The sequence below is a fragment of the Maniola hyperantus genome, chromosome 28 (assembly GCF_902806685.2).
Source record: "Maniola hyperantus chromosome 28, iAphHyp1.2, whole genome shotgun sequence".
NCBI classification, from domain to species: Eukaryota; Metazoa; Arthropoda; class Insecta; order Lepidoptera; family Nymphalidae; genus Maniola; species Maniola hyperantus.
The window spans coordinates 5,855,284-5,873,593 of record NC_048563.1 but is presented as its reverse complement, the minus strand read 5'-3'; the positions used below and the strand labels follow the sequence as shown (position 1 = coordinate 5,873,593).

General features: G+C 37.9%; 3 protein-coding genes across 13 annotated transcripts in view; 1 reads left to right on the top strand and 2 right to left on the bottom strand.

The window, feature by feature from the left end:
* LOC138404422 (uncharacterized) overlaps positions 1–6,714 on the top strand; it is a 29,459-nt gene extending 22,745 nt beyond the window's left edge. Inside the window, exons 7-8 of one of the 2 annotated variants that reach the window (XM_069508288.1) lie at positions 4,432–5,512; positions 5,991–6,714. The gene's annotated coding sequence lies outside the window, so the exon portion shown is untranslated. Of the gene's footprint in view, positions 1–4,431 lie in introns of both variants that reach the window. The other variant, XM_069508287.1, reaches the window with a different exon arrangement.
* LOC138404408 (zinc finger protein 271-like) overlaps positions 1–13,886 on the bottom strand; it is a 124,422-nt gene extending 110,536 nt beyond the window's left edge. The window contains exons 1-2 of one of the 3 annotated variants that reach the window (XM_069508174.1): positions 13,753–13,886; positions 9,080–12,403 (exon numbers count right to left, since the gene is read on the bottom strand). In XM_069508174.1, coding sequence (XP_069364275.1) covers positions 9,080–12,403; positions 13,753–13,826 — 3,398 coding nt within the window. In that variant the 5' untranslated portion in view covers positions 13,827–13,886. Of the gene's footprint in view, positions 1–8,056; positions 12,404–13,752 lie in introns of those variants that run through there. The other 2 variants (XM_069508172.1, XM_069508173.1) reach the window with 2 other exon arrangements.
* Positions 13,887–15,304: 1,418 nt separating this feature from the next.
* Positions 15,305–18,310, bottom strand: part of LOC117995019 (uncharacterized) — a 40,177-nt gene continuing 37,171 nt past the window's right edge. For 6 of the 8 annotated variants that reach the window (XM_069508216.1, XM_069508217.1, XM_069508215.1 and 3 more), the window contains exon 16: positions 15,309–17,915. In XM_069508216.1, the coding sequence (XP_069364317.1) occupies positions 17,844–17,915 (72 nt within the window). In that variant the 3' untranslated portion in view covers positions 15,309–17,843. Of the gene's footprint in view, positions 17,916–18,310 lie in introns of all 8 variants that reach the window. The other 2 variants (XM_069508222.1, XM_069508221.1) reach the window with 2 other exon arrangements.

Here is an 18,310-nt window from a genome sequence, read left to right as displayed (position 1 = left end):
AAAAATGTTACTTATTCTAGTCAATGTTTAAACTGTGATAATTTTACTTGCACTGAACACTTATTTTTAATAGATAGTTATTATGATGAAATTGTAAGTATTTTAAGAAGAGCTGCTATTTTAAGTTTCGATTCGCACTGCGATGGTAATAGGAAACGGAAACAAGTGGTGGGTTGGAACTACCACGTGAGCCAAAGTCATAAAATAGCTCGACTATATTACTTAAGTTGGTTGGAGAGTGGCAGGCCGACAGCCGGTCCAGTCTACAATGATATGGTAAATAGTCGTAGAAAATTCAAAAGTCAACTTAAATGGTGTCAGAACAACCAAGATCAGATTAGAATGAACATTTTAGCTGCACATAGAGTAGATAAAAATTTTCCAAAATTTTGGCAAGCAACAAAGAGGTTGCAAAATAAACCCCGGTTGCCACATAGTGTTGAAAATATAATTGAACAGAGGGAAATTTCCGAATTATTTGCCAGTCATTTTAAGGTGAAACCACTTAACGTTGAAGGAGCTGAGCATAATACGTACGACACTTCCCCGTCGGACACGCAGACTGAGACCCTACAATTCTCACCTAAAGATATTGTTGACGTGATAAGAAAAATGACACGTGGGAAGTCTCCGGGTCACGATGGATTGAGTGTCGAGCATATGCTCAACGCTAGCGAAGATATTAGCCAAGTTTTGTGTACGCTTTTCAATTTATGTATTAAATTTAATTACTTACCTAAGAATCTAATGAAGACCGTGGTGGTTCCAATCCCCAAAAACAAAACCGGAGACTTGTCTAAATTGAGCAATTATAGACCCATATCACTGGGTACTATAATTGGTAAAATATTCGAAAGACTTTTACATCCGATTCTTATGAAAAATGTTAGTATCGACGATGCGCAATTTGGTTTTCGTGCCAATGTCTCAACCGATTCTGCTATTTTCAGCTTGAAAAACACTGTCAAATATTATACTAACAGAGACACTAGTATATATGCCTGTTTTTTGGACCTAAGCCGAGCTTTTGACCTGGTAAATTATAATTTGCTATGGTCGAAACTCAACAAGCATAAAGTGCCATCTAATGTTATAAATCTTTTGAGATATTGGTACGAAAACCAAAGCAACAAGGTAAAATGGGGCGACACACTTTCTAACGACTATAGGTTAGAATGTGGTGTACGCCAGGGCGGGTTAACATCGCCGGACCTTTTCAACATTTATGTGAACAGCCTGATAGAGGAACTGAGAAGCACCAAAATCGGTTGTCATGTCGGCGGAGTTTGTATTAACAATTTAAGTTACGCTGATGATATGGTGCTACTCAGTCCCTCTATCAAGGGGCTACGGAAGTTGTTAAGTATTTGTGAAAAATACGCTTTAAGTCATGGACTTAAATATAACGTTTCCAAAACGGAAATGATGGTATTTAGATGTGGAAAGGGTCCGGACAGTGTCCCTCCAGTGTATATGAATGGTGTGGAAATCCGGAGGGTGGCGACGTTTAAGTATCTTGGCCACATCTTGACGGAGAATCTCAGTGACGATAAGGACATCGAGCGCGAGAGGAGGGCGCTTGCCGTAAGATGCAACATGATCGCGCGTAGATTTTTCCGCTGCAATGAACAAGTTAAGAACACTCTTTTCAGAGCGTTCTGTCAAAACCTGTACACTTGCCAACTATGGTTTAACTACACAAGACGCTCGTATGGTGCCATCAGGGTGCAGTACAATGATGCCTACCGCATCCTGATGAAACTACCACGATTTTGTAGTGCGTCCATCATGTTCGCATCAGCAAGAATGCCCGACTTCTTCGCGATTATTCGCTCCAGAATAGCTTCCTTTTGGGAGCGACTACGCCACTCTAATAATGAGATTCTCCGGGCGATGTGTGAGCACTTGGATGTCGCCATCTACCGGTATTGGTTGACGCAGCATCGCAGTGCGAATCGAAAATAATGATAGAAATACTATACAATAATACATTATTGTACTTATTTTTGTTATTACTTTTACTGTAGATTTTAATTATTTTTATTTTATTTATTATTTTATTGACTTTTGTAATAATATGGGTACATTTTGCCTGAAATAAAGAACATTATTATTATTATTATTATTATTATTTTACCTGTAATGTCGTGCTCGAGTCTAACCAGGTTTCACTCAGAGCAGCAATGTGAACTTTTTCCTGCAAGAGAATATTTTGAAACGACAACAACTTAGGCTTAACACTTTGCGCATTCCATTGTATAATGTTCAGTTTTATGTTATTATTATTACTAGCCATTATTAATAAATGAGTCAATAATTGTCTTAATAAAGGACCAGTCAGATATATAATCCATCAATGCCGAATACACCCACTCAAATACGCACTTTGCAATATTCTTAATTTTTAATTGTATAGGAATTCCTTTCAAAAATAAAATATTTTTAAGCCTGCTCAAAAGCTCTAAAAATGGTATCCTGTTATTTTGTTGATTAGAATTATTCTCCTTTTCTTTAGTATTGTACAAATCTTCACTTTCCTTAGTAATTTCTTCCATATCTTCAAATCGCCTTCGTGGAGTCTTTGTTGTTTTAGCTGTACTGTGAGAACTAGTTGGTTTGTGAATAATAGCGGTAGTCTTTACAACATGTGCATATGTGGATGTATCTGATGATGCGGGCGGTTTATTTATATTTGCTGATGTGTAGGACGTCGTAGGAAGAATAGGTGAGGAAGGGCAGTCCGGCATATTGGGTGGCCTCTCTGGTCTCAATGGCACGTAAACAGATAACGCTTTTTTATAGGTACAATTAAGTTCGGCCATTATCTCTCTAAGTTTTCGTTCTTTAAGATAACTGGGACACGTCTTTGACATCGCCATATGGTTTCCATTACAGTTAACACACTTATAAGTTGTAGTTGTGCAATTGTCGTGGTTTCCACCGCATTTTGGGCAAATGACCTTGAATGAGGGACACCTTCTAAGAATGTGACCTAGCCGCCAACATTTTGAGCACTGAGAGACCCGGAAAATATATGGTTCTATATTAATTTTGAGACCGTCTACTGATATGTATTGGGGTAGCTGTTTGCCTCTAAAACATAGCCGAACGCATTCACTAGGAGTCCAGCCGTTTACCGCTGTATCGCTACGGCGGTCGAGGCGCATAATGGATAGTAATTCGATTTCATTGGGGCATTCAATACTTTTGGCGATTTCTTCGCTTGACAAGTCCAAGTCCACTCCTCTTATGATACCATATGATATATCTTTCTCCAACGCCCTATAGATTCTCCAGCCTTTATCAATAAACTCCCTACAATTTTCTAGTTTCTTAGCGCTGATTTCATTAGGCACATGGAGCCGAATTTTAAAAGGGCTGATATATTTTACTCTTTCGATGTCACTCAAATTATTCTTTTTAAAAAGTTTTGCCATTGCAAACTGTTTGGGTAAAATTTCCGAACTAGAGATATATATTTCAATTGAATCGTTTCCGGGTTTCGTCTTTTTCCCTCTGCTTCCCACCGTAGTCCATTCACTCTCCTCATCATCTGATCTTGTTCTCTTCTGAGCTCTTAAATCCTCTTCCCTGCACACTTCTAAAGTCATATCTACCTCTTCCTCTTGGTTGTATTGGTGCTCTTCTACTAACATTACTTCCTGTTGTATATCATTCTCGCCGCGTAACACAATTGTATTATTTGCATTTGCGTACCCGTCACTGTCTTTACTCATTGCGTATAAACCCGTCCGGCCGGCCGTAGGCAGGTAAATAGATACCTACGTTGCTTCGCGGCCGGCGCGCGTAAATAAAATTGTAAGCGGTAGCACTCGGTCGGACGCGGCTCCTTCGCACGGTTACCGCGACGAAACTGATCAATGTATTTTGATTTTGTAAAGTGGTGATAATAAAAAGAATACCCGGCTGAGTTTGTCCTGGGCTTTTCACTGACCTGGGCGCGTTTGGAACCCTCGTAGCTTTAGTTTTAAGTTTGCGTAATAATTATCACCACTATATCTTAAGAATCCAACAACTGACATTCGAGTAATTTATTGCCGTGTTCGAAATTCCTGACGTGCGGACAGAAAACACGTTTTGATTTTTTATATATATAAAAGGAAAAGCTGAGTGACGATATAAAAACACACAGCTCAAATTACTGGACGGATCGGGCTGAAATTTGGCATGCAGATAGCTATTATGACGTAGGCATCCGCTAAGAAAGGATTTTGAAAATTCAACCCCTAAAGGGGTGAAATAGGTGTTTGAAATTTGTGTAGTCCACGCGGACGAAGTCTCGAGCATAAGATAGTTTTAAATAATTAAGTGATTTCCGAGCAAGAGGGAGAAAGTTTATTTTTCTTTCTTGCCATGCATGTCGGTCCGTCTGTCACACTGGTATTTCAAGGAAAACGTTTTCCCTTCCAGCATCAGCGCAGGCCCAGCGCGACTTAGCTACCAAGGCGAAGCTCAACAGCTTTGCTAACTTTTACGGAGAAGAAATAGCTTTACTTTTACATAATATACAGAAACAGGCCGGGGACGAGCCCTACTGGTGCCCGCTGTGCGGCGCGAAGTACACGCACAAGCCTAGCCTCATGTGTCACACGAGGACTCGCACAGGCGTCAAACCGTATTCGTGTTCCCTGTGCAACACTAAATATTACTAGTTAATTGACTTTTATATTTTCATATTATTATATTATTGTAAAGCTTGTTTAAATTATCAAACATACTGTTATAAATTTATAATTAATATCTATTTAAGTAATCTGTAAAAAATTGTGTTCCGTAGAACAAGCGTTTATCTTTATACTTCCTAAAACTGCAAGCACAAATAATTAAAATTGCCATTCTTTCCAAATTCTCATTTTTTACAACATTCAAACGAATGTATATGTCACAATTTCCGAACGTGTGCATACAGCGCCAACTACGTTAAGAAGCAAAACTAATCAGTTGTCAGACACCTCTCTGCAACGCGTGCACCGCTGCAACGCGCAAATAAATCGCAAATATGATTACGATATCATAATCCGATGCGGTGCGAATCTTCAATTTCGGCAACGTTGTGTCATCAACTTATCAATCATTGCCACCAGTACTTAAAAACGCCGCTATGGAGTCCTGCACGGGGTACCCCAAAGGATATCAAGCAGTCCTCGCATCAGCACAACGGTAAGTGACGGTTACATTCGTTACTTCCTGGCCTAAAGCTAAATCTACGCATCAAATTGTAATCCTATTTGGCCTTATTTTCAGTCTGTTATTATGTAAAATTATATTGTATATATCGCTGTTGATTGCAAAAAACGAATAAAATAAAATAAAAAATAAAATATGCACATTGGAGTCTACTAAAAATTCACATGAGGACTCACACCGGTGCGAAACCGTACACCTGTCACCTGTGTGACGCTAAGTTCTTACAAATACAAATTTCTTTATTGCGAATCTGGGTAAACAGTGAAGATGTTACAAAACAAAAAGGTACAGTTCAGACAAAAGTGTCATTTAAGGTGACGCAGGACGCTCGACCGAAATTGGCAGCGCACGTGGGTAACGTGTTTGCTTTTCACTTGACATTGTATGAGAAAGTTGAGAGGCACGATGATTATCACTGAAATCAAACGCGCGAAAAAGGTTTAGGAAAAGTATTTTTGAGAAAAAACTACTGAATTTATGTTTGCAAAGTAAAGTTATTTCAACTAATGAATAAATAAACTACGTCTAATGATAAATTGTTTTACAATTTTCATATCCCTAATCTTATTTATTTACGCCCAAAGTTGTCATAAATTTAGTGTTAAAATAGGAATCTTTTGAGGCTCGTAACTTTTAAATCAATATTTTTTTCAATGTTTTAGATATCATTGAACCTAGATAACGACGAGATAAATCAATATAATTCTTAGTTTTGTGCGTACAATATCGAATATTGTTGTATTTTCCCTCCTACGTTTGTATGGAGAAAGCACCGAACTGAGTCCCCTTAACCTCGCACGTCAGGACTCACACTGGCGACAAGCCTTACGCTTGCGATCGGTGTGAAGCTAAATTTGTAAAGAAAAGCGGTCTGATAGTACATTATAGGACACACTGGTGACGAGCCCTTTTCGTGTGACATAATATGTCACGCCAAATTTCCACTAAACCACACTTTGTCCGTACATATGAGGACTCACACTAGTGAGAAGTATAAATGTGAGACGTGCAAAGCTGCGTTTATACAGAAAAGTAGTTTAGTTAAAGCCAACTTTAGCCACAAATGTAATCTGACAACACACCTCATGAAGTCATGTAAATAATTATTATAATCAATATGAATTGTATATATTACAAGCTGATGTCCGCGTGGATTTAGGTTTTTGAAAATTCCGTGGGAACTCTTTGATTTTCCGGGATAAAAGTAGCCTATGTCACTCTCCAGGTCTTTGAATATACCCATGCAAAAAATCATGTCGATCCGTTGTGACTGAAGGATAAATCACCTAACAGACACACTTTCGTATTTATAATATTAGTATATATTTATGTAATTAATTATTATAATACATGTGAATTGTCTAGTATATACAGATAATAATTAATAGGTTCATTAAATATAATATAAGAAAACATTGGACTGAATGTATAATATTGCTGTGGCGGTTGCCACAATAGAAACTAGATGGCGCTGTTCAATCGATGACATAGTCCCGAACAAATGTACCGCCGACAGTACTCGCACTAACAGAATGTTCTGCAATCTGGACTATATATAGAAGTTTCAAGATACAACCGTCGGCCCAGCTGGCGCTACCGAGCACAACCAACCGCTCGGTGGGAGATCTCCCCTTTGGTACGGTCGAGCCTGCACACCGCTCCCGTACAATTGCATTAATAATTGTCATTCATTAACCAAATCGGACAAATAAACTGGTGAAATCGGTATTTGTGTTGTTTTTCTCCAATCACCCTTGTAATATACCCGGCCGGCTGATTTGTCCAACTTATGGGTACAGTAAAATAAAAATAAAAAAGCTTTTATTATTCCTTACATGCACATACTTAATTTTACTTAGTTTTTAATTTTATCTTATTATTAACATTATATTATATATATAATTACTTTTAATTTTTTCTTATTATTATAAATTATTTATTTATTTAAGTATGTAGTTATTTACAATTGCAGGTGCTACCTGGCTTGGACCCACTCACGAAATCTCTTATATATTTTTTTACATATATATACATTTAATAGTTAACATATAGTTGTTTTTAGTAGGTGATTATATTCTGACTTTCTTGTAAGGACCGCCTTATGCGGTAAAAGCCTCCTCCTGGGTACAGTACGCGGCAGAAAATAATGTGCATCAACCTTTAGAAAGAGATAGCGATTTTGTAGAGCGTTGTCTCTGTCGTTGACACCGACAAAACGTTGCAAATGTACGAGTGACAGAGACATCGCACCACAAAGCCGAAATGTCATGCATGTTAGACTGCATCCGTCACTTACCACCAAGTGAGATTGCAGTCAAGGGCTAACTTGTATCTGAATAAAAAAAACCGCATCGTACCAGAACGCTAAATCACTTGGCGGCAGGGTGGTAACTAGCCACGGTCGAAGCCTCCCACCACACCAGACCAAAAATAAATTATAAATTTCCAATGAATGGAACCCGGGACCTCCCACTAATACCATTGCGCCAGGGAGGTCGTCGCCGTGTAGGTGAGATTGGTTGGCGACTCTAATTGGTTAACGCACACTGAGATTTTTGCCTCTATCCTTTGTATGGGATTGCGTAACAGAGAGAGCGCTATACTAACTTATTTCCGTGTATAGGGTACTTGCCTATATAAAATAAAAATGCATTAGAATTGTTGGGATATTTAGAATTTATAGGAAAAAATATCAGTAAAAAAGAAAAACTTGAACGTCCTGTTTGAGATATATATATGAAGTAAGTGAATATGTCATCGAATGTAAAACAAAAAACTCTTAGAAAAAATAAGAATAAGAACATATTTAAATATAAACAATCTAGTTTACAGCCAGTTCCAACAAGAATAAATCTTTATAATTAAAACATTTAATACCAAAAAGTACTTATGCTATTTTTATATTGTACATAAACAATAGTAACAATTATTGTAGAAGTGCTCTTACTTTAAACAAGATTTTACACTAGGGGCCGATTCTCTAGTACACAATCTCTAAACTAAACTAAATTAACAGGTCTAAATCTAATGCTATCCTTTTCCGCAAGCAACATTATGAAAGGGATAGCAATAGATTTAGACGAGCCATTTTAGTTTAGTTTAGAGATTGTGTGCAATGGCCACATTATGATACTACTAAGTAATCTAAATTTATAATATGAAAAGGTGACTGACTGACTGACTGACTGATCTACCAACGCACAGCTCAAACCACTGGACGGATCGGGCTGGGCATGCAGATAGCTATTCAAACTCTCAAACTCAAATCATTTATTCAGAATTGGGAAAATTTTATGCTTCCTGATTGTCATAAATTTTTATTTGTAAGATGATATGATATAGTGGTGATAATTAATACGTACTTAAAACTAAAGCTACGAGGGTCCTATTATGACGTAGGCATCCGCTAAGAAAGGATTTTTGAAAATTCAACTCCTAAGGGGGTGAAATAGGGGTTTAAAATTTGTGTAGTCCAACCGGACGAAGTCGCGAGCATAAGCTAGTCTACATTAAAATAGGTGCCTAACTGTCGTGAACTGCGCTACTACAGTACGCGGCCGAAAGTAATGTACATCGGCCTTTGGAATGACATTTCGGCGTTGTAGAGCGTTGTCTTTGTCACTCATACCTATATGACGTTTTGTCGGTCTCAACGACAGAGACGACTTTACAAATCCGCTATTTCCTTCGAAAGGTCGATATACATTACTTTCGGCCACATACTGTACATGGTTTTTATTCAGTGTGAGTCCTCATGTGACAAATTAAAGTTTTCTTGTGTGTCGTTTCAAACTCGCAGTGTGCACAAAATACCCGTTTGTCACTAGTGTGAGTCCTCATGTGCCGGTTGATGGAAGAACTTGTTTTAAACATCCTGTCACATATCTCGCAACTGTAAGGTGTCTCTCCAGTGTGAGTCCGTATGTGCATTTTCAGAGAACCCCAGTTATTACATTTATATTCACAATACGTACAGAAAATAGGTTTCTCTTTAGTATGTACCAGGTTGTGAGATTTGAGGGACTTTGCATTGGCACACTTGTAATTACAAGATTTGCATGAAAAAGGTTTTTCACCAGTGTGATTGTTCATGTGATACATTAAAGAGGCGTTCGCAGAATATTTGAGCGGGCACAGGCTACAAGCGAAAGGTTTGTCACCAGTGTGTGTGCTCATATGTCTCTTCAAATGAACCTTTTCGTAGAAACTTTTATCACAATCAGTACAGCGGTGAGTCTTTTCCCCACCAGTGTGAGTCCGCATGTGTCTCGTCAAACCGTAGCTTTTGACGAACCTGAGCTGGCACAAGGTACAGGCGTATGGTTTTTCACCAGTGTGAGACCGCATATGAATCTTCAAAATTGAATTAGTTGAAAATTTTGAATTACAAACTTTGCAAGGGTAAGGTTTCTCACCAGTGTGAGTCCTTTCGTGGGATTTCAAACTTTGTGTGTTTGTGCATTTGTATTCACAGTACTGACATGAATATGGTTTCTCCCCAGTGTGCGTCCTTATGTGTAACACTAAACTGTGTTTGGAAGACACTTTGCACTGGCATATATCACATTCAAATGGCTTTTCATGGTTGTGTACAGTTTGAATGTGCTGCCGTAAAGTGGTCTTGGTAGCACATTTATACTGACACTGGTTACATAAATGCGGTTTCTCCCCAGTGTGACTCCTCATGTGGGAGCTCATACCACTTGTTTGTGCACATTTGAAGTCACAAAGCTTGCACGCGTATCGTTTTATCCGCGTATGAACTGTCATATGGGTTTTTAAAGAACCACTTGTGGCACATTTGTAGTCACAAACTTGACAACTGTACGGTTTTTCACCGGTGTGAGTCCGCAAATGGGTTTTCAAACCATTCGAAACTGAACATTTAAAATCGCAAAACGTACACGAATACGGTTTTTCACCAGTGTGCATCCGCATATGTACGTTTAAAGCACTTTTCCTACCAAACTTCTGATGACAATGTTGACAAGAAAACGCCTTTTCACCGTTGTGGATACGCTTGTGTAAATATAGGCCGCTGCAAGTCGAAAACTTGTAATGACAAATCTTGCAAGAGTACGGTTTCTGACCAGTGTGAATCCGCACGTGATTCACTAAAGTACATTTCTTTGCAAACGTACGCTCACAATGTTCACAACTATACGGTCGCTCGCCCGTATGAATTCTCATGTGACTGTTTAATGTGACACTGGTCCGGAATTTAGATTGGCACACATTGCATACGTAACTTCTTTCATCAGAGTGAGCCCTCATATGACCTATTAGAGCACCTCTTTGGACAGCTTTGAAATCACAAAGCGTACAGGAGTACCGTTTTTCACCAGTGTGTGTCCTTCTGTGACTGACGAAACTGGACGAGTGTGCAAACTTGCGTCCGCATATATCGCATATGTACGGTTTCTCCCCAGTGTGACGTCTCATGTGGGATATTATGGACCCTCTACCCAAGCATTTGTATGGGCAATGCTCACACCAGTACGACATCTCCTTAGTGTGTTTACGCATATGACAAATTAGATAATGCTTTCTTGTAGTAGTAAGACCACAAAGATCACAAGTAAATTTACTGTTTTTTCTATATTCATACGATCGTTTATATTTCACAGGCTTTTTGTTCTCGACTCCAAATGTAGGTTTATTTTTTTGTTTATGTTTACGTTTCGATTGACGTTTCGAATTCTTATCTTTCAAAAGAGATTTATTATGTTTTGGTTTCCTCTGTCTCTTATATTCTACAGCCTTGTCTGGACCTTTGTCCACCACCTTTTCTGACCTGGATTCAACCGTTTCTGAACGTAAATCTGGTGCATTCCTATTTCCGTATTGATCATTTCCCAAACTGTTTTTAGAAACCTCATTAAAGATTGAGTCCTTATCAAAATAAATTTCCAAACATTTATCTGCAAAAGGTTCCCCTTTTAATATGGATCCATTTTCTGTAACATGTACATCAACTTTTTCTACTTTACTGTGAGTAACCTTTTGATTGAAGACTGCTATTTTCTGATTTTTGTCTATTTCTGCTTGTGTATCTACGTCACATTTTTCTAATTGTATTTTAACACTGTGAGTAACCTTTTGATTTGAGGGTGCTGATTTCCGATTTTTGTCTATTTCTGCCAAGTCAAATCTTTCTAATTGTATTTTAACACTGCGAGTAACCTTTTGATTTGCGAATGATTTCCGATTTTTGTCTATTTCTGCTAAGTCAAATCTTTCTAATTGTATTTTAACACTGCGAGTAACCTTTTGATTTGCGAGTGATTTCCGATTTTTGTCTATTTTTGCTATGTCAAATTTTTCTTGCTGTATTTTAACACTATCAGTAACCTTTTGATTTGAGAGTGATGATTTCCGATTTTTGTCTATTTCTGCTATGTCAAATCTTTCTAATTGTATTTTAACACTGCGAGTAACCTTTTGATTTGAGAGTGCAGATTTCCGATTTTTGTCTATTTCTGCTATGTCAAATTTTTCTAATTGTATTTCAACACCATCTACCTTTTGATTTGAGCTTGCTGGTTTCTGATTTATTTCTATTTCTGCTTGTTCATCTATTTTTATTTTTTCTATTTCTATTTCGATACTGTCAGTGACCATTTGATTTAAGTCATCTGATTTCTGATTTATATCTATTTCTACTGCTTTCTGATCTACTATTTCAACATTGTCAGTAACTTTATGATTCAAGTCAGGTAACTCCTGATTCATGTCTATTTCTACTGTTTTCTGATCTACTATTTCATCATTGTCAGTAACTTTATGATTCAAGTCAGGTAATTCCTGATTTATGTCTATTTCTACTGTTTTCTGATCTACTATTTCACCATTGTCAGTAACTTTTTGATTCAAGTCAGGTAACTCCTGATTCATGTCTATTTCTACTGTTTTCTGATCTACTATTTCAACATTGTCAGTAACTTTTTGATTTAAGTCAGCTAATTCCTGATTTATGCTTATTTCTACTGTTTTCTGATCTACACCAAACAGTGCCATATCATGTATCACAAAAGGAATGGCTTCTAGTCGTATCTTCTTCAGACCGCTCCGTGTGACACTGAAGTCCTCGGCCAGGAAGTGCTGTGAGCAGACCACTGCGCCACGTGGCAGCGGGGACCCTGGTCTACCGAGGGCTTGGAGCCAGGCAGCACAGGCTTTGCGGGAAGGGGGAAACCTGAAAAAATGTGTTTAGAATAGAATCACTACCCATATTATAAATGCAAGTGTTTGTTTGTTAGTTTGTCCTTGAATCACGTCGCAACGGATCGACGTGATTTTTTGCATGGGTATAATCCTGGAAGGTTTTTTTATACTGGAAAATCAAAGAGTTCCCACTGGATTTTTAAAAACCTATTTCCACGCGGACAAAGTCGCGGGCATCAGTTAGTTATTTTATATCTTTGGCCAGATCTTGATTTCTAAATGACAAAGTTGCATAGTAATGGTCGGCTTCACATTCAGCAGCCCACAAAGTGGTGCAGTAGTCACACCCAGACTAGTTCACCTGTCCAGGGTCCTTTTTCAACAGACCCGCTCACAATGTGGCATCAAAATCTAAAACGAGATGGCTAAAATTTGCCCTAGGCTGAACTATGCTTATCACAAACTTTATGCAATAGCTGCAAAACAACATGCGACTTTTTTTCTTGAAATAGAAGATTTTTACTATTACATGGCACATATATCATCTCTGTACATTTGTTAAATGGCACATATATTATCATTTCTATACATTCTGGGGCACGCGTCCATACAATTTTTGTCCATCTTTTTAACTGTTTCTTTGTAGTTAAGCTAAAAAGCCATTCGTGAGCATGATAGCCAGCAGCTCCAGTAGGATATTAAACCGCTGCTTCAAGGTTTAAGCTGGTGTAGTGGTTCAGTGTATCCAGTTGTTTTTAATACTAATCAAATCAAAAAAATTATTCAAAACTGGCTGATGCCTGCGACATCTCTCTCTCTCTCTCTCTTTGATTTTCCGGGATAAAAAGTAGCCTATGTGTTAATCCAGGGCATAATCTATCTACATTCCAAATTTCATCCAAATCCGTTCAGCCGCTTTTGCGTGATTGAGTAACAAACATCCACACTTTCACATTTATAATTATATTAGGAATTAGGATAGGTCAAAATAGGTACTTAGGTAATAAATTACACTTTTTGATTGTCGGTCGTTGAATTTGTAAAATGATAATGTAGTGGTGATAATTTTTACGCGAACAAAACTAAAGCTACGAGGGTTCCAAACGCGCCCAAGTCTGAAAAGAGCCCACAACAAACTCAGCCGGGTATTTTTTTTAATTATGTTTATAAGCCTGCGCTTGACTGCAATCACACCATATTCTAGAAGATGATGCAGCCTAAGGTGGAGCGCGCCTGCCTAGCAATATTTAGTGTAATTTCCTATTCTCTTGGTCTTTGTTGCTAAGAAATAAGAATAAACTTATATTTAGTTGTTTATTTAATAACTTTGCGTGGGTGCGCCGGGGCCGTTGAAAAGTATAAAACAAAGGCAATTCTTACTTGTGAAAACTAATTCCATAAGATTCAGACTCCATCCTTGCTGTATTATTACAAAAAGGTGCAAAACACTGCATTTTTGAAGCTTTTAATCATGAATTTCAATTTACAACTTTTTATTTCACGTGTAGTTTTTGTGCCATAAATTATTTACAAAGCAAAGTAAATACTCTGTGTAGTCGATGGTCAGTGCTCTGTGTTTCGTACATTTTTTTAAAAAGTGGTTTTACGGCTCTGGGCTATTCACTATTCATATATTCATATACTTTTCTAAATTAAAACAACACAGACCAAATCAAGCAACCACCGTGCACCTCAGACCAAGAATCAAGGTGGACTTGTCAAATGCGTATACAAAAGCACAAAATAACAGAAGAAATCATAGTTACGTATGAAAGGTGGATAATTTGCGTTTGCTACAACTTTTACAGCCGATCACACAGCACTGTACCATAAATGGCTTCTACACACCTTCAAGACTACATTTAACACAGAAACTAAATAAAAACTCGTAATATTCGCAATAAATTACTATCAAAGAGATTGTTGGACAACTGTGCCTAACAAAAAAAAGCTAAACTATGAGAAAGACAAAAAAATGAGTTTTTATATTTATCCCTCTTTAGAGCTTTTCTATACACCTAGCTTGCTCTAACAAGGTATTATTATTTAGATGCCAAGTCTCCTTGATACTTAGTCTAAGCCGTGCACCGACCAGAAAAAAAGCTGTTGGAGAACAAAGGCTTAGAATCATTAGAATAGTCCATGAATATCTGGATGAATATTCAAACAAGAACAAAGGAAACACTTGACAGCATCGTTAGATCTGATTTTCGCCACTCGTTTAGGTAGCCTTGTCGCCTTGGATGAATAATGCTTGTCCATTGCTTGTCGCAGTCCTTTTATTTCTGGTCGGTGGTCGCCATAGGTGGTCGCAGTGTAAACAAAACACTATTCTGAAGAACTGGCATTATAGCTCTGGATTCGAGGCTATAACTCTAAGAGACAAAAAAACGAAATCACAAATCCACCACAGAGTACTTTGTAAATATAAGGAAGGTCCTAAGTCCTTCGCCCTTGTCTGCAATCTGGTGGTAAGTGACGATGCAGTCTAAGATGGTAGCGGGCTAAGTTTTTAACAAACCCATGCCCCTTTGGTTTCTACACGGCATCGTAGCGGAACGCTGAATCGATTGGCAGTAGGGTGGTAACTAGCTACGGCCGAAGCCTCCCACCAGACCAGACCAGAAATTTAGAAATTATAAAATTCCAAATCCCTGCCAGGAATCGAACCCGGGACCTCCCACTAATAAGACCACAGCGCTAACCACTGCGCCTGGGAGGTCGTCAAAACCTCTAGAAAGAGCGCTTTCGTAAAGCTTTGTCTCTGTCGTTGAGACCGACAAACTGTCACATAGGTATGAGTAACAGAGACAACACTCTACGAAGCCGAAACCTCTTTATGGCCACTCTCTATTTAGAGTCGGCCACCATGACCGAAATTCAGTCAGAAAGATTGTTAAATAAATAAAAAAGGGGTGACAAATAAAATTATCATTTTATTAATTATTTATATACAATAATATTATGTAATATTAAAATAAAACTAACAGTTTAACACAATACAATTAATTGTTATTTCATTAATTAATAAACTTTTTCAATATCATTTAATAATTATTTAATTAATATTATTGGCACATTAAGCAATATCACTAATATTTAACAAAAACAAAAAACAAAACAAAAATGCTATTACTATGCATTTCAATTGAGAAGGCCATCCAAGTTATAATTTTAAAAAAACAGATAGATTGAAAACTAAATGATCCTATAAGGGTTCCTTTTCTTCTCGGAACCCCTAAAAATGCTCGATTTTGAAATACGTAAGAAATCAGCAGAACAATGAAGAAATATGTGTTAAGTACAGTATGCGGCAGAAAGTAATGTACATCGACCTTTAGAAGGAGATAGCGGATTTGTAGAGCGTCGTCTCTGTCGTTGAGAGCGACAAATCGTCATATAGGTATGAGTGACAGAGACAGAGACTCTACAAAGCCGAAATGTCATTCTAAAGGCCGATGTACATTACTTTCTGCTGCGTACTGTACAAGTTTAACATTGCATTTTAGATAATATGGCGGTGTTCAAAGCTTAAAGCTCATTTTGAATTTCAAAATATATAAAGGGTGTAACCAGAACGCTAGCAAAAACTTAGCGTTATTGTTATACTACCTAAACACAATCCAATACAAATAACCATTTGCCTCATTTTGTAGTTTTAGTGATTTAGTATTTTTCAAACCCGCAATGTATAGCGTGCAAAACTCGCGTCAATGCCCCGCCTACGACGGGGCATTGACTCCAAGTGGCCTACTTACGCAACATTCGTTGCCCTCTAGCGTCAGTCAGATGTTTTATTTGCAATATAATATTGTGAACTTTTAAAAATACAGGATTAAAAAAAAAATCGCGTTTTTTGTGGTCATCATCATGATCAACCTATCATCGGCTCACTACAGAGCACGGGTCTCCTCTCAGAGTGAGAAGGGTTTTGGCCATAGTCTACCACGCAGGCCATATGCAGATTGGTAGACTAATATTATATTACAAAGGCAAAAGTTTGTGCGTATGTATGTTTGTTACTCTTTAACGCAAAAATTACTGGACGGATTTTGCTTAAATTTGGAACGGAGATAGCTTATGCCCTGACTTAACACATAGGCTACTTTTTATCTCGGAAAATCAAAAATTTCTCACGGGATTGTTAAAAAAAAAATCTTACGGGATTGTTAAAAAAATTCTCACGGGATTGTTAAAAAAAATTCTCACGAGATTGTTAAAAAAAATTCTCACGGGATTGTTAAAAAAAAAATTCTCACGCGAAAGTCCCGCGGGCATCCGCTAGTCTAAACATATAAAATGAAAAGGTGACTGACTGATTGACTGATCTATCAGCGCACAGCTCAAACTACTGGACAGATCGGGCTGAAATTTGGCATGCAGATAGCTATTATGACGTAGGCATCCGCTAAGAAAGGATTTTTGGAAATTCAACCCCTAAGGGGGTAAAATTGAAGGTTGAAGTTTGCGTAGTTGTTTTTGCTAGCGTTCTGGTTACCACGTATGAGACACGTCACGTCATATTTGCTCTATGTCATATGTGTCAACTGTCATGTCAAAAGTACGATTGTAGTACTTAAATCTATCGTTTTACAGATTTATTCTGAGGGTAAACTGTACTTTAGACATGACAGTTGACACAGAGCAAATGTTTATAATTATTTATACTACATACTATGATATGACATTAGAATGACACGAGTATGACTTTGTCATAGATGTAATTTTTTACTGAAAGCCATAAAGCAAATTAAGAAGAAGAAGTAGATGTATTTTGAGTTTGTCCCAAGGGTATCATGAGTTTGTCGTGTGTTATGAGTTGAGTGAAAGTGTCAACACTAGTGAGTGTTTCACAGGTGTACCATGCATGAGATATCATGAGTTTGTCATGAGGGTATCATGGGAGTCTCACGTTTGTGACATGAGTTTGTCACAGATGTGTTGATTTGACAGGTGTGATCACAAAATGATACCCTTGTGACAAGTTTGTCACGGGCAGAGTGTGTCAGGAATTTGTCACAATGTATCATGAGTTTGTCACAATACATCACGAGTTTTCTTGATGAGATTGTCACTGCTGTATCCTGAGTTTGTCATGAGGGTATCATGAGTTTATCCTATGTTGAGTTGAAAGAGTGTGAGACGACTAATGAGTGTTTCACTTATGAATTTGTTACGAGATTATCATGACTTTATAACAATGTATCATAAGTTTGTCACAGCTGTATCGTGACATTGTCACGAGGGTTTCATTTTGTCGTGTGTTGAGGAGTTGAGTGCGTCGCAACTATGTGTATTTGACTCACGCGATCATGAGTTTGTGACGAGAGTATCATTGCGTTGAGTGTGTTACAAATAATGAGATGAGTTTGTCACAATGTATTATGAGTTTGTCACAATAAATCATGAGCTTGTTTTGAGTGAATCATGAGTTTGTCACGATTGCGTCATGAGTTTGTCACGGGCGTGTTTTATAAGTCGGTTTCCGAAGCTGGTGTGTCGAGCCAATGTCTCTCCCGATGTCGTCTGCGCCCGCAGTCGTTCTGTGAGACAAACAAACACACATTAAGGTTACACTTCATACATGCTTTTCAAACGTATTAACGCCAATTAAAATGAAATGAAAGTTTAGATTTCAAATTCTGACACAAGTTAGCCCTTGGCTGCGATCTCACCTGGTGGTAAGTGATGATGCAATCTAAGCTGGAGATTGGAGGTGGACTAACTTGGAAGTGGTATGGCAGTTTTTATTAAGCACACACGGCATCGTACCAGCACGCTAAATCGCTTGACGGCACGGATTTGCCGATAGGGTGGTAACTAGCCATGGCTATTACGCAACAGTAAGAGCTTTATACTAATTTCTCTCCGTGGAGCAAGTATAGACTGGTTACACCCTATATATGACACGTCACACGTCATATACAGGGTGTAACCA